The sequence below is a fragment of the Barbatula barbatula genome (assembly GCF_947034865.1).
Source record: "Barbatula barbatula genome assembly, chromosome: 9".
Classification (NCBI taxonomy): Eukaryota; Metazoa; Chordata; class Actinopteri; order Cypriniformes; family Nemacheilidae; genus Barbatula; species Barbatula barbatula.
In genome coordinates this window covers 21530685-21543987 of record NC_136772.1, presented here as the reverse complement: position 1 = coordinate 21543987, position 13303 = coordinate 21530685, and the positions used below count along the sequence as shown (strand labels likewise).

Here is a 13303-nt window from a genome sequence, read left to right as displayed (position 1 = left end):
CAAGCATATGGCTGCCAAATAACCAATGTGTTGAATGTTTAAGTGTGAATGTATCCAACACACACACAAATTTTCTTGAAAATATCGTTAGAGATAGAAAAAAGATATGAAGCAAATGCAGCAATATCTACAGTGATACAACAGAATCACTTTGATGATGAAGATATGCAATTAAGATATACACATAACAGCAGATGATGTCATCAATTACCCATCCTCATGTCAAACATCGGATCGGAATCGAAAAGAGAATGGGAAAGAATAGGGAAAGACTAGGAAAATAATAGGAATAGGATCATTTCAATTTCTCCAAATAAATTACTGTGTGCATATTTTCAAAAAACATGCACGTGTTAACTTGTGACAATTAACCATATTTTTTACTATAGTAAGCATAGTTTAAGTTTTTGCAGTAAAGCATAGGAACCCCAAATGTACCACCGTTTCATTATAGTAACTTATAGTAAAGGAATTGTGCACTTTCAACATACATTTTCATGATAATTTACTCACCCCTGTTGTCATCCAAGATGTTTATGTATTTTATTTCGTTAGTCGAAAAGAAATGAAGGTTTTTGATGAAAACATTCCAGGATTATTCTTCATATAGCGGTTGAAGGTCAAAATGACAGTTTCAGTGCGGCTTCAAAGGGCTTTAAACGATACCAGACGATGAATAAGGGTCTAATCTAGCAAAAGGATTGGTCATTATTTTTTACCACTGTATATGCTTTATAAACACAAATGCTCGCCTTGCTCTGTTCTGCAAACAGCGTTCACGACTTCACGTAATGCGTAATTATGTTGAAAAGGTCACGCGTGACGTTGGTAGGGCAGGGCGAAAAAATCCATCTCATCTTCTCCTCAAAGTTCAAAATCGTCCCAACATCGTTGTTTTACCTTTTATCTCCCTTTTTTGTAAACAGTGTTTGACTGCGTATTTGCTAGTTGAACTTGTAAACACTGACTCTGTACCTTCATCTAAGTCAAGCGTGACCGTTTCAACATTATTACGTGAAGTGGTGAACGCGATTTGCAGAACAGAGCAAGGCGAGCATGTGTGTTTATAAAGCATATACAATTGTATTTTGGGATTTTGGAATCGATAAAATTCAAATGGTACCCAACCCCAGTTACGATATGTGTAGAATTAACAAAATATCAATAATCACAGTTTTTAATATCATGGTTAATCTCAGTACCAATATATTATGACAACCCGAATACAAATGTGATGCACTACAGTAATGAGAATGTAGAACAAGCTTTGACTGTCAGTATTCATGATCGCTGAAGAGTCAGTCAACTACTGTCACTATGGGAAAAACAGGAGAAGTTTCTAACACATCTATATTTTGACCGGAACACAGTGCACCAAGGTGACTGGCGACCAGCTCTGCCAAACGGCACTGATCAACACATTTCAGCACACTATACAACATCTACACACAAGTGCAGCACATGGGGAATCGCTCCTCAAGATTGTAAGTGTGGCTTCTCACTGACAGACTCCAGATGACACTGCTGGTCTCAGAAGACCTCTGGGCCTTTTTATCAAGGCAGACGGCGCTAGCGCAAACATATGTGTGTGTAAAACTCTCGCAGTGCCAAAACAACATCCCTTCGAATCAAATTAAAGTGATCTATGGGTTCACATAAAAACTGACTGAACACGTAAACAGTCACTTCTGCTCCCAGAAACCCCACCAATTCCCATTAATCCTCAAAGTCTGGTGAAACATATCCCTGTAGAACAGAAACGTATCTTACAGTACGTGCAAATATGCAAAAGTAGATGATGCTTGGTCCACAAAGTCCTTTTTGTTAATATTTTCAAGTAAAGAGTTTATGACGTGCTCCCCAGTGCCCCATGTGGCAATACTGAGAATGCACCTTGTATGTATGAACTGCAATCTGACATACTCCGTAAATAACGCATTAAAATCAAGCTTGCGTAACTACAAGCATCAGCTTTTGCGTGCGTGCATAGAGGTTTTCTCAGCCCTTAAAGCAAAACTACATTACATTGCCGGCTCTGCCTTGCCGGGTCTTACAGACGGTGAGCAATCCATTCAAAACGCTGAAATTGATTTTTTTTGCCTTGCTGCTTTGTGAATTAATTGGAGTAATAAAACAAAGCTATAGAGCATAAAATAGTATTAGAGTGCTGCTCTGGTAGCAGGGATTTCACAGGTCATCATATAACTCAATGAAAGGTGGCTGATTGGATTGTGAAGACGTGTATTCTTCCTGTTCATGGATGGCTGAACGCTCAGCATTCATTTGGACTGGAGGAATAATCCACTTAGAGAGGCGGGTCGGGCCGTACGCTGGGAAATACCGGGGTGTGTGTCTTTATGTGCATATTGATTTAGAAGTTGGCTTCATAATGACAGATCTCTGCGGGGTTGAGTTGCAACAAAAATGCAGTTTTAGGGGGCGTTCCCACGTTCCATCTGCACTATTTTAAGCATGCGTCCCTTTTAAGAGATGAAACAATCGAAAGGGCGATATAAGGACAATTAACTCTTGTTGTCCTCGAGTTTGCATAATGTGTTGAAGAAATATTTCAAAAGGAAAACGTCAAATTTTTGTCTTGTCATTTCAAACATATATTTACACACAATTGTTGTTTCCAATTAAAAAAAAATAATGGACAATAGGGCTGACAACCTCCAAAACAACAAATCTGGACAAGTGGTGACCCATGCACTATATTTGAAGGTCATATTAAGGTTTCATGCAGACACATTTTTTTCCTACCGCTCTTATAAAGACGACGTTTGGTAACAACGAAACGCAAGATCTATGTGTGCTTAACAACATGGTGCCATTTTCTATCCATTTCAAATCTTTGGTAAAGATTATCAGTGCAAAACAACTCATCCTAAAAAGTTTCACTGTGATATAACGTTGAAACAATTCACACTCCAAAAACTGAGTACATTTTAAAGCTGTGAATATAATTAAATAGAGAATTTAAATTGAGAAAATGCAAGTTAAGATTGGGTAAATTGAGTAACTCAAATATTTATATTAGAATGCAACAAGTGTATTTAAAAAATAAAATATAAATTGGTAATTAAATACTTTTTTTAATATATATTAATTTTAGAGGAATTTCCTAATTGTATTTTATATATTTTTTTAAATATGTCCCACTAAATGATTTTTAAAGATTGTATTACGTTAATTCAGCTTGTGTGAAAATATGCCGGCGCAGATCCAGTGATATTCCTGTAGGCAAACATCAGTGACTTGAATCTGATACAGGCTTCAACCGGTAACCAGTGGAGAGAAATGAAAAGGGGTGTCACATGAGCCCTCTTGGGCTGTTGGAAAATGAGACGTGCTGCTGCGTCTGATCCAGCTGACGTGGTTTGATAGCCTTTGCCTGGAAGACCAGCAAGAGAGCATTGCAGTAGTCCAACCTTGAGATGACCAGGGTCTGGACAAGGAGTTGTGCCGCATGCTCAGTGAGGTAGGGTCTAACCTTTCGAATGTTAAATAAGGCAAAGAGATTTTGGGGTGCTTTTACTCACTTTTGGACCTTGACATCCCAAACCCACGCTGTTCCACAGAAGAAAGTCATAAAGTAACACACATTTTTGGCTTATATGTCCCTTTAAAAATCCATTTGTTTGCAGTTCATTTAGATGTATTTAAACGCAAGAGCGCTTATAATGTCTACGTTAGTTCTACGAGCTAATGTCCTCCAACAGTATTCAAACGCGTGTGTGTGTCCAAGTCTGAGGTTACATGTGATCTCTCTTCTAAACAAATGATTGACATACAGAGTCCATAAACATGACAAACGGCACATTTACAGCTGTGGAGAATGAAAGAGGAGAAGATCATTCCATCAACTGACACCGTCACAGAAATCCTCTCCTGGAATGTCTTGCTCGCAAAAGAATAAGCCACGTTGAAAGTTAAAAGCCCCCGTGTCTGCTTTTACAAGCAAACTTTAAACACAAAGGGGCAGACTTACAAGGAGACGCAAAGACACTTGTGCTTAGGTACATGTATACACACCGTTCCCCAGCTTATTTTAGTGAAGGGTTTCATTTCAGTGTGTAAACACGTTCTAAATCACACACACTCTCGCATTTGGATGAAATAGGGGTGTGTTTTCCGTAGTGGACGTCAGGCAGAGGTGAAACCAGCCTGGATGAAAAACAGCCCGGTTAAAGGGAGTAAAGCGCTGAAAGCTCGAAGCACTACAAAACTGCAGACAAAACATCATTCCTTGAATAAATGAGAAAAGGATGCTGAAGGTTTCAATATAAAAGTTTCATAATTCTCAGCAGCAGCGATTTTTTCCCTGACAGTGAAATTCTTCAGGCAGATTTTATTACAGTTTGAAGATGCGAGAGAGACGAGTTGGTTAAGGTGAAGCGTGTATTAAAAGGGATATTATCTTTAATATGAATGAGTACTGTAATGCGGCGGGGACATTTCGCAGAGGTTTGTTCACGGCCACGCGAGTGATTCGGAGCATTTCAAGCTTAAAACGCAGCATATAATATCATCTCTCATAGCGACAGTCTATTATTTCACTCGCCATTAACTCAGAGGCCCGCGTTACATCGCAAGACTCCTTCTGTAAAGCTGATGCATCACTTCACGGTTTTCCTCTTTCCTCCAAACACTAACTTCGTATGAAAGACTGCACTCGAGCTCTGACACGTTTTTCAGAACACCTACTGGATTTGAGGGCAGAGGAGTTGACTTCGATTTCTCCTCCTTTGATTGGCTGGAAGCAGGCGAGTTCAGAGTCGTACGGTTCTGGGGTGCAGCTTCCTGGGCCGTTCCCTGGACTCACGGCGCTTCTTTGCTGGGCCTCCTGTTCCTCGTACACGGCTATCAACTGCAAAACACACATCACGATACGATTAAGACAGACATCCTCTATGGTGTAAGTTATAGCAATGATGGTTATAAATCAGGAACGGGGAACTCGGGTCTCCCTCCTTATATTAGGCAGGCCTATATTCAAATCTCATCATCAAACTTACCCTTTTTTCCTTGGCCTTTGTCACCCGATTTTACTATTTGTGTAAATAGTCTATGTGTATGGGCTACGTGTGTTGTTTCTTTTTTTAAGTACATATTTATGAGCTGCGTGTCCATGTTTAACAAGTTATGATGTTTTTATGAAGTTGAATGATATGTTTTATTTTATTTTATTGTACAGCATTTTGGTCTGCTTGTGATGGTTGTAAAGTGCTTTATAAATAAAGTTGAATGAAAAAATGTAGGAATGTTCGGTCTGGCTAATGGCTTATATTTGTTTGTATTCATATTTGATAGTATAATAAATGTATTAAATAAATAATTAGTTGAATTTTGATGTATATGCATTTTTCTAAGTATTAAATAAGTTGAATGGGTCGTGTACCTTTGTCGCATGTAAGTTTAGCCAAGTAACTGTTCTTCTACTAGATAACGCTGTCATTTACTTGTTTTTGCTTGTTATGATAAATAATCTGCAGGGACTTGGAGGTTAAGTTTGGACCACAAAACAATGCACGCGCAGTGACGTTTGTTGAAACCATCTATAAAAAAGTAGGATTCATTTTGCTTTGCTATTTTAACACAAATTATTGAATTTGAAATAATATCAATGTATCCTTTTTCTTACTCTAAACCGAGAAGCGACAGTCCTCCAACACGGGTTACAGTATGCCAAATGGAGCATCGGCGAGTGTACATCGCTACGTTTAAAATCATTCACAAGGTTCACAAGCTAGATCTAGATCTAAACGTCCGATAAACAATAGAAAATGGCTAAAAACACCCAATATAGCGAATTAGAGAATATCAAGAATTAGGAGCAATTTCAGTCACAACAAACTGACTTTTTGAAGAAAAATACAAACAAACTGAACCACCTTTTACAGTATTTACAGTAAACAACTCTGTGTGCTTCATTACCTTGTGAATGAGGATGCTATAGAGGACATCTAAAGAGCCCAGCATTGCTGACACGTATCAGGTGGATCTATTCACTTCACTTCACCCAGCTGTGTGTTTGTGAAGCACAGCACAGTTATATACCTACAGATCTCACTTCATTCAGTCACTGACACTGTTCTAGGGGTCTCCGGTCTGTGTGTATGTGAATGCAGTGAATAGAAAGAGGAGTTTATCGGTAAAACCAGAAGCTTCCAGCGTGAGACATCAGAAGGCTACACATAAATAAACAATACACTGTGTGACATTCAGGGAAAAACAGAGCGTGCAGGAGGGAGAATGAGAAATGGAGCCATAACTGAGCAGAAATGAACCGGTAAGAGCTACGGAGAGAGTTTCGAGAAAGAATTGAAGTGCTGTCGTTTCTCTAAACGTGTCATCTGTAATATTTATAAATGATCGCAGTGAGAATGTGCGAGAGGGTGGGAGATGGGGGGAGATCTCGATGGCTTAAAGAGACAGTTTATACAAAATCATGATTTACTTTCCTGTCGTTCTTAACTTGTATGACTGTATTTCATCTGTGGGCCACAAAAGGCAGTATGTCTGTCATATGGCCTGACAGCACCAGTCACAATTGACTTTCGTTGCACCTTTTTTACACAGAATGAAAGTGAATGGTGACTGAAATGCTCGCATCGTGCCTAACATCTCATGTTTTGATTGATAATAAGTGTTTTTCTTCCTGGAATGACAGAACGCAAAAGAATCATTTCTTTTGAATGTCTTCTCTGAACAGTCGTACAGTTGTCATCGTGAAATATAGCAATCTGAAAAACGAAGATACAAAAAAGTACGTTTATTTTTCAGTACTCTAAAGTGGCGGTTATAGACATACATTCATCTGATCTCTTGGCCGAAAACTGTGGATCCACTTTCCCTGCATCTTAAATCATACGCTGAAAGTGAATAGGCCTTAATACGTCACATTCTACTCACGATTGCCCCAAAAATCTTCCGATCTCTTCACATTCTCAAAGGACAGTATTTTCACGATCAATAAAGAATACACAATGCTCATTTTCAAACTGGCATCGATCAACAACAACTCCAAACCTCAGACAACACAATCGCATGTAAGGAAAAAGCCTCCCGATCAAAACCTTAGAACGCAACATTACAGCCAACAGTCTTCGATCCACTCCTCACCTCCCCTCAACCAACACCTCATCCATTCATCCATTCTTCCATCCCTGATTGCTATCATTTTCTTCCCCAAAACCCCTATTTCTGATCAGACCCGCTGCTTTTCCCACAGTCCAGTGCATGATCGCTGTAGAAGGGTTGTGATTTATTCACAGAGCAGGAGATGAGAGGAGCACTTCCTCCGCACCAGAGGGAGAAGAGAGCGTGGAGCTTTAGAAATGTCATCAATCTGCTCACCCTGGAAGAGATATGAAGAGAGAGAGAGACGACAGGAAAGAGCAAAGGTTCTTCCACTAATATTTCTCTTTCCTGCGCACGCTCTCTCTCTCTTCCACATTGGCTGCGTGTGATGTGTCATTTATATCTAGCAGAATGTCGGCCGTTCGACGCAACCGGCTGGGCCTGTGACGGAGGCGAAAACACGCGTTTCCCGTGAATGAGAGGAAACAGGATAAAATTTTCATCGGTTACCTACAGTAGTAACTATAAGAGTTTCCGTGTGATACTGTACCGGCTGACTTGCACACTTTAAATGAGAATGAATAACTCGCTATAGGAAAACCTTGAGACAAATCATACAAATGGCATGAAGCAAAAAGCATAAAATGTTGTACAGTATTTACTATGGTAAACTTTTAAATATTACAGCATCACTTATTTAATGTACAGTATTTTGTAGTATTAACTTTAGTTAATATATAACTATACTTTAATAGTTACCATGGTAAGATTAAAACACTAGTGTCTAGAAGATTTAATTATTTCAAGATGAAAACACAATTTTTAATATGGGAATTAATTCAATGAGAGGACATACTTGAAATGCAAGTGAAACAAAAACGGCCATTTTTATACTGAATCATTCAACTTACTTGGCTCATTTATTCAAGAACAAAGTCTCTTTATGAGTGACTCATTGAATCGCTGTGACTTGTGTACATAATTGAAAACACAAAAATGTTGTTTCAGAGAAACGTAACAATTCGGCTTTGAGTATTTTAGTTAGCGCAATACAATTGAAAATATGACAAATGCTTTTTAAAGCAACACTATGTAATTTTCGACCTTTAAATATTGTCTCCAAAATGATTTCAGTGGTTGAACAACTCTTAACCGGACAAATTCTACTGCCGTTGCTACCTGAGCAGCCTAATAGCGGCTACAACCACAGTTCTGTGGTCAGGTCGGCACACACAGCCCCGCCCATCCCCTGTTTGCGAAAGAGTTTCCAAAGGATTGTTCTGCATTCCCTGTTTCCATTAGCTAAGTGAACAAATTCACATGTATTGCGCTGCCCACGGAGAAGCTTACACAGCGACAGTATTTACGACACTAGTAAGAGACAATTGCGCTCATTAACCACATGGGGGAACCTGTGAGCAAATATTCCAAAGTGTTGCTTTAATAATAACTTCTTGATATTGAACAATTGTTATACATTGAACTGTATAACATCAATCACTCTTGCAACTGTGCTGAAATACTTAAAAGGCACAACAGAAAGGCGACACAATTCAATATTTTTTATGCTTTTGCCAAAGTAATCTTCAAATGAATGTTAATGCACATATTCAACATTGCGTAGAGTACTACGATATTATCGTTTAAAAAAAGTGTCATCGCCAGTATTTTGTAGCTTTAGCACCGCGATGCTACCGTCACATCTGTACACCTGGCAACCTACTATTGTACCACCAAACACACGCACCCGATTCAGTTTGTGAAATAAACATGAACTAGGACACAAATGCGCATAAACTTCTATGAAAAGAGAGACCTGCGTCTACATGACTAAAGTACACTCCAGACCACAATGTAATTTGTTTCCCTGTGGTTGTTTTTACTTTAAACTCCACACAGCTAATAATCCAAACAACCTTTGCCTGAAATGAAAAAGCAGAAGTCGTTCCGTTTCTCGAGGTGTAATTGGATAAATTTTAACCAAACCTGAGGAAATTAAGATGCGTGGGCTGAAACGCAGGCCTGCAGCAGGAGGCTACTCAATACAGCCACTTATTTTATCCCCGGCTATTAAATCACTGAACAACCTCCACACAAGCACCTACACAAGTAGAACAAATGGGTCCAAACTTACTTTAGCCAAATGAGCGAAATCCATCAGCTCGATTACCCAATCAGCCTGCTGAACCCGGTCTGGTTCACTTCCCTAAACACAACCACAAGTGCACACTACTCCCTACCAACCCACAGGCTTCACAGGGAACCAATACTGAAACGTTCAGACTCCCAAATTGGATCAATAGTCCGTTATCAAGTGGAACTGCTCGACAGGATAAGCCACATCTTACTCTCTGTTCTTAGAAAGCAAAAAACTGCCCACCCCTAAATATAAAGGCCCTGAATTAAAGCAGATGCCACCATTATACGTATCATCCTAAAATGTTATCGTGTTTGATTTAAGCTACAAAATAAAACTTCATTTATATGTCGTTATTCATATTTTTAGTCTAGAGGGGTGAGTGTTTGAATATGGATTGTCGGCTACTTCCAAAATTAGTAAGGACCATGTGGTGGAGAACTCATAGATCTCATTCAGCTGGGTGGCGTTCGAGTGGCGCAGTTGTCCTTTGAATGTTGATTACTGTTATTTCAGCAAAGGTCTAGAGGCATTAATTACCTCGTATGACAGTTTAAGACTGACACAGAGAGGAAGATGTTAACAGCCACAGGGTTGTGCTGGCACAGGTGTGTAAAATGTGCGAGATCGATGCCAAATTAAATCTGACGGAGGAATCAGAACCTGTCAAGCACAATAACAAAAGCTGCTCCATTAGCGGAAGGGACTATGCTTTCAGGGTGAGAGAAGGAGGGGCACTTACTTCCTTCCTACATAGACATAAGTGTCAAGCAATGACAAGTAACATGATTGTGAAAGTGCAGATTTGTGATTAATTGAAGACAAGTCTCAAAGGAGTTGTGTTTGTTTTAAAGGTACAATATGTAGGATTTTTGCATCCAAATTGTAATATCCAAATACCATTAGCAAAGCTTTTTCATATTCACTTTTGCATTAACATTACCCCAAATGTTTACAACAATATTTAAATCCACAGAAATTCACAAATGAAACCGTTACTAACTTACGCCTTTGTCATTGTTTTGTAACCTCTAGCAGTGAAAATTACATATTGTGCTTTTAAAGGTTGTGTGAAGCGTTATGTTTTCATTATCTTTAGAATACTCAATAGTCTTGTTGCGATAGTCTTTGTCACCGGTGATACACAGTGTCCACTCACCAACCGATTACATCACTTTTTCACCGCGGCACCGACCCCCACCGTCATTTCCAATTTTGATAGGAATAAATTACTTTGTTTAGACGTTAAAAGAATCGCAGATCATGTTTTTTTCTGCAAACTTGGCAAATGTGGGTATGTTGATATTTCTTAAAAAAGTAAAAGTTAGGGAAAGAACAGACAAAGTCTTAGTTTGACGTTATCTGACGTTAAGGTTTTTTATATTAGTTTCTTATGGATTGTACCTATATTAGGTTATTCGTTTTGTAAGGTCTGTGTTTAATAAGCAAATGCCATTGTACGTTTTCATGACCGCCACATCCCTAATACTCACTTTATATAAGTTTCCAGTTTTTTCTAGCATCAATTTCCAACAAGTCAGACAAAGCCAAAGTCAGGCAGACAAGCCATTACAAAAGAATGTCAGGCAATGGCTGTGGGAATCCAACTGCCAGCCACTAAAGGTTTGATCAGAATATAAGACCATAACAGCAGACACCTGAATCTTTAATCCAGCTTACATTAAGCGTGCATATCTAGGGTAAAACTAAAAACATTTACAATCTGGCTTCTCAAAGATCATTCAGCATATCAGATTCACTCATCTAAACTTTCAAAGAGCCAGAGGATACAAAGAGTTTGTGTGCGTGTATTGTGTTTAAAACGAAGATTAATCAAATCCTAGGTTAATAACCTATATTCTTATCTCAGCCTGTAAGTGGGAGATTGTGGGAAAAAATTTTCTTTGCATGATTTAACGTGCACCGTTTCTATATGTGATTGACAGCACATCTATTAGCATGTGTGAGAATATGAATGAGCCGGTTAGACAAGTCAGATATCTGCTCTCCTCAGCAGCCATGACTAACGCTTATTAAAGCAACCCATTACAACCCTGTAACAGAGAATTAAACTCAACACCTGCTGCATACATCGAGACTGTTTTGAAGACGACTCCCTTAAGAAAATGCCTTCCCACTGTGCGAGTCAGCTGTGTCTTTATATCATGTCAACACCAGAAGACATAAACTTGAGACTGTTTGCGCTGGCAGCTGAAAAGGTGTGTTGATCTATCGCAGCAACACGTTTCACCTTCGTACTGACTTTGAGTGTTGCTAGGTCTCATTGCCAGCAATACAAAATACGGGTAAGAAAAGCACACGCATCAACTTGAAAAGGGTGCTTGGCCAAAACAAATCATAATTACTTAAAACACACCTTCGGCGAATACTTGACAGACAAATGAACAAAAAATGAAAAACCGTAAACTAACCCCCTCTCTTCTCTCAACAGGTAGTGGTCTAGCTTTTGTTGAAGCTAGTAATTTTGTATTAGCACCTCGTGTACTATCGCTCTTTGTATGACATAGCCGCTTGGGATAAAAGCCTCTGCTAAATGACTAAATGTAAATATCTGAAATATGTATGAAAAGTCAACACTCCAGCAGACCATTCCAAATTTGTATTTCAAATCAGCGTTTCTAGATGTATTGTGGCCATTTCAGTCCAGTGTCTTTTGAAACTCGACAAAATCAAACCTCAGGAGTGACAAAAAGTCATCCAACATCAATGTGAAAGACTGACAGCGTGAAAAACTGATAAAATCGAGGTTATCACCTAAAAAATTGAACTATGTAAAAACATTACTGTTGCATTGCTTGAAAGTGAATATGAACATGTTTTCTTTGCAGTTTTTTCGGATTCACAAAACTTTTCTCAAGACAAAATATGAGATAAATTACAGAAAGTTCGTAAGAATGTTTGTAAGTGCGATTCTCAAACATTTCGTTCACAAAAACAATTGCGGGAATACATAACGTTATAGAATTTGAATTCAAGAAAAAAACATTGCAGTTAAAACATTTTTTTTTCTTAAGAATGTTTTATGAAACCGGCCCCTGAGCATCTTTTCTATGATTTGACCTATTTCTACAGTTTTCATTTTTTTTGCAAATAAATGCAAATAGAAACAATATTTTGATTTGAAATTTGGGAGAAATATTGTTAGTATTAGTTCACAGAATGAATTAAAAAACATAATTTTTCCTAAACACATACCTTTAAATAGTAAATTCTGAAAACCGAAAATAATTTTGAAATTGTCTCCCACGGCTGTATCACTACAACCACAGACATAAAATAACAAGATGACGCATTGTGATCTTTTCTTTGGTCAGCTATTCGTAGGTCGTCCACCACATAGTAAAGAGGGGGCTGTTGCGTGTTGTCAAGTCTGCAACTTTACAGTGGAAGTGTGTTACTTTGTAACTGTTGCTCCGGTTTGTTTAATCCAGGGGTTAGGAGTGGAAGGGTTTTTGAATCTTAAAATAATTTTATGAATGTAATGATCTGTTATTTGGACTCGGGACGCTAGGCTCGTGATGAAGGATTTTGTTTCATAGATCTGGCAACCCTAAACACTCAAGAGCAAGCTGACCGTGTAGGATTATGAAAACATATTTGTTGTTGTGTAAACACCAACACATGACAACAACGAAAGGGTATCCAAATTTCGGAAATTAAAATGCACAGCCATGGCAGCGCAGTGATGTGGCATCCAGGAAACTGTGAGTGACGCAGTGGACCATTCCAAGATGGCGGACGCGTCTACGTGCCTAGAGAGCTTGAATGAGCCATCCATTTATTGATATCTATGACTACAACCACTTACACATTTTGATATAAAAAAGATTAAAATGTGTCAATGCAAATGTGGATACTTGCACAAAAATTTGATTTGATTGGACCGCAGTAAATTAAACAAACATTGCACTTATAGAAACAATTCACACAATATTTCACATACATCATTTTACTCAACAGAGAAAGGGACAATAAAGCAGCGCAAAGCATCAAAATGAGAAACGGTGTCCGTCAGCTGAAAGCAACCTCAAGTGTAGACAGCTTCATTGATTATAATGGGAA

At 38.6% G+C, this 13303-nt stretch overlaps 1 protein-coding gene across 1 annotated transcript in view; it reads right to left on the bottom strand.

Moving 5' to 3' along the window:
* Positions 1–13303, bottom strand: part of pard3bb (par-3 family cell polarity regulator beta b) — a 287217-nt gene that overhangs the window by 228127 nt on the left and 45787 nt on the right. The window contains exon 4 of the mRNA XM_079465100.1: positions 4708–4870. Coding sequence (XP_079321226.1) covers positions 4708–4870 — 163 coding nt within the window. The remainder of the gene's footprint in view (positions 1–4707; positions 4871–13303) is intronic.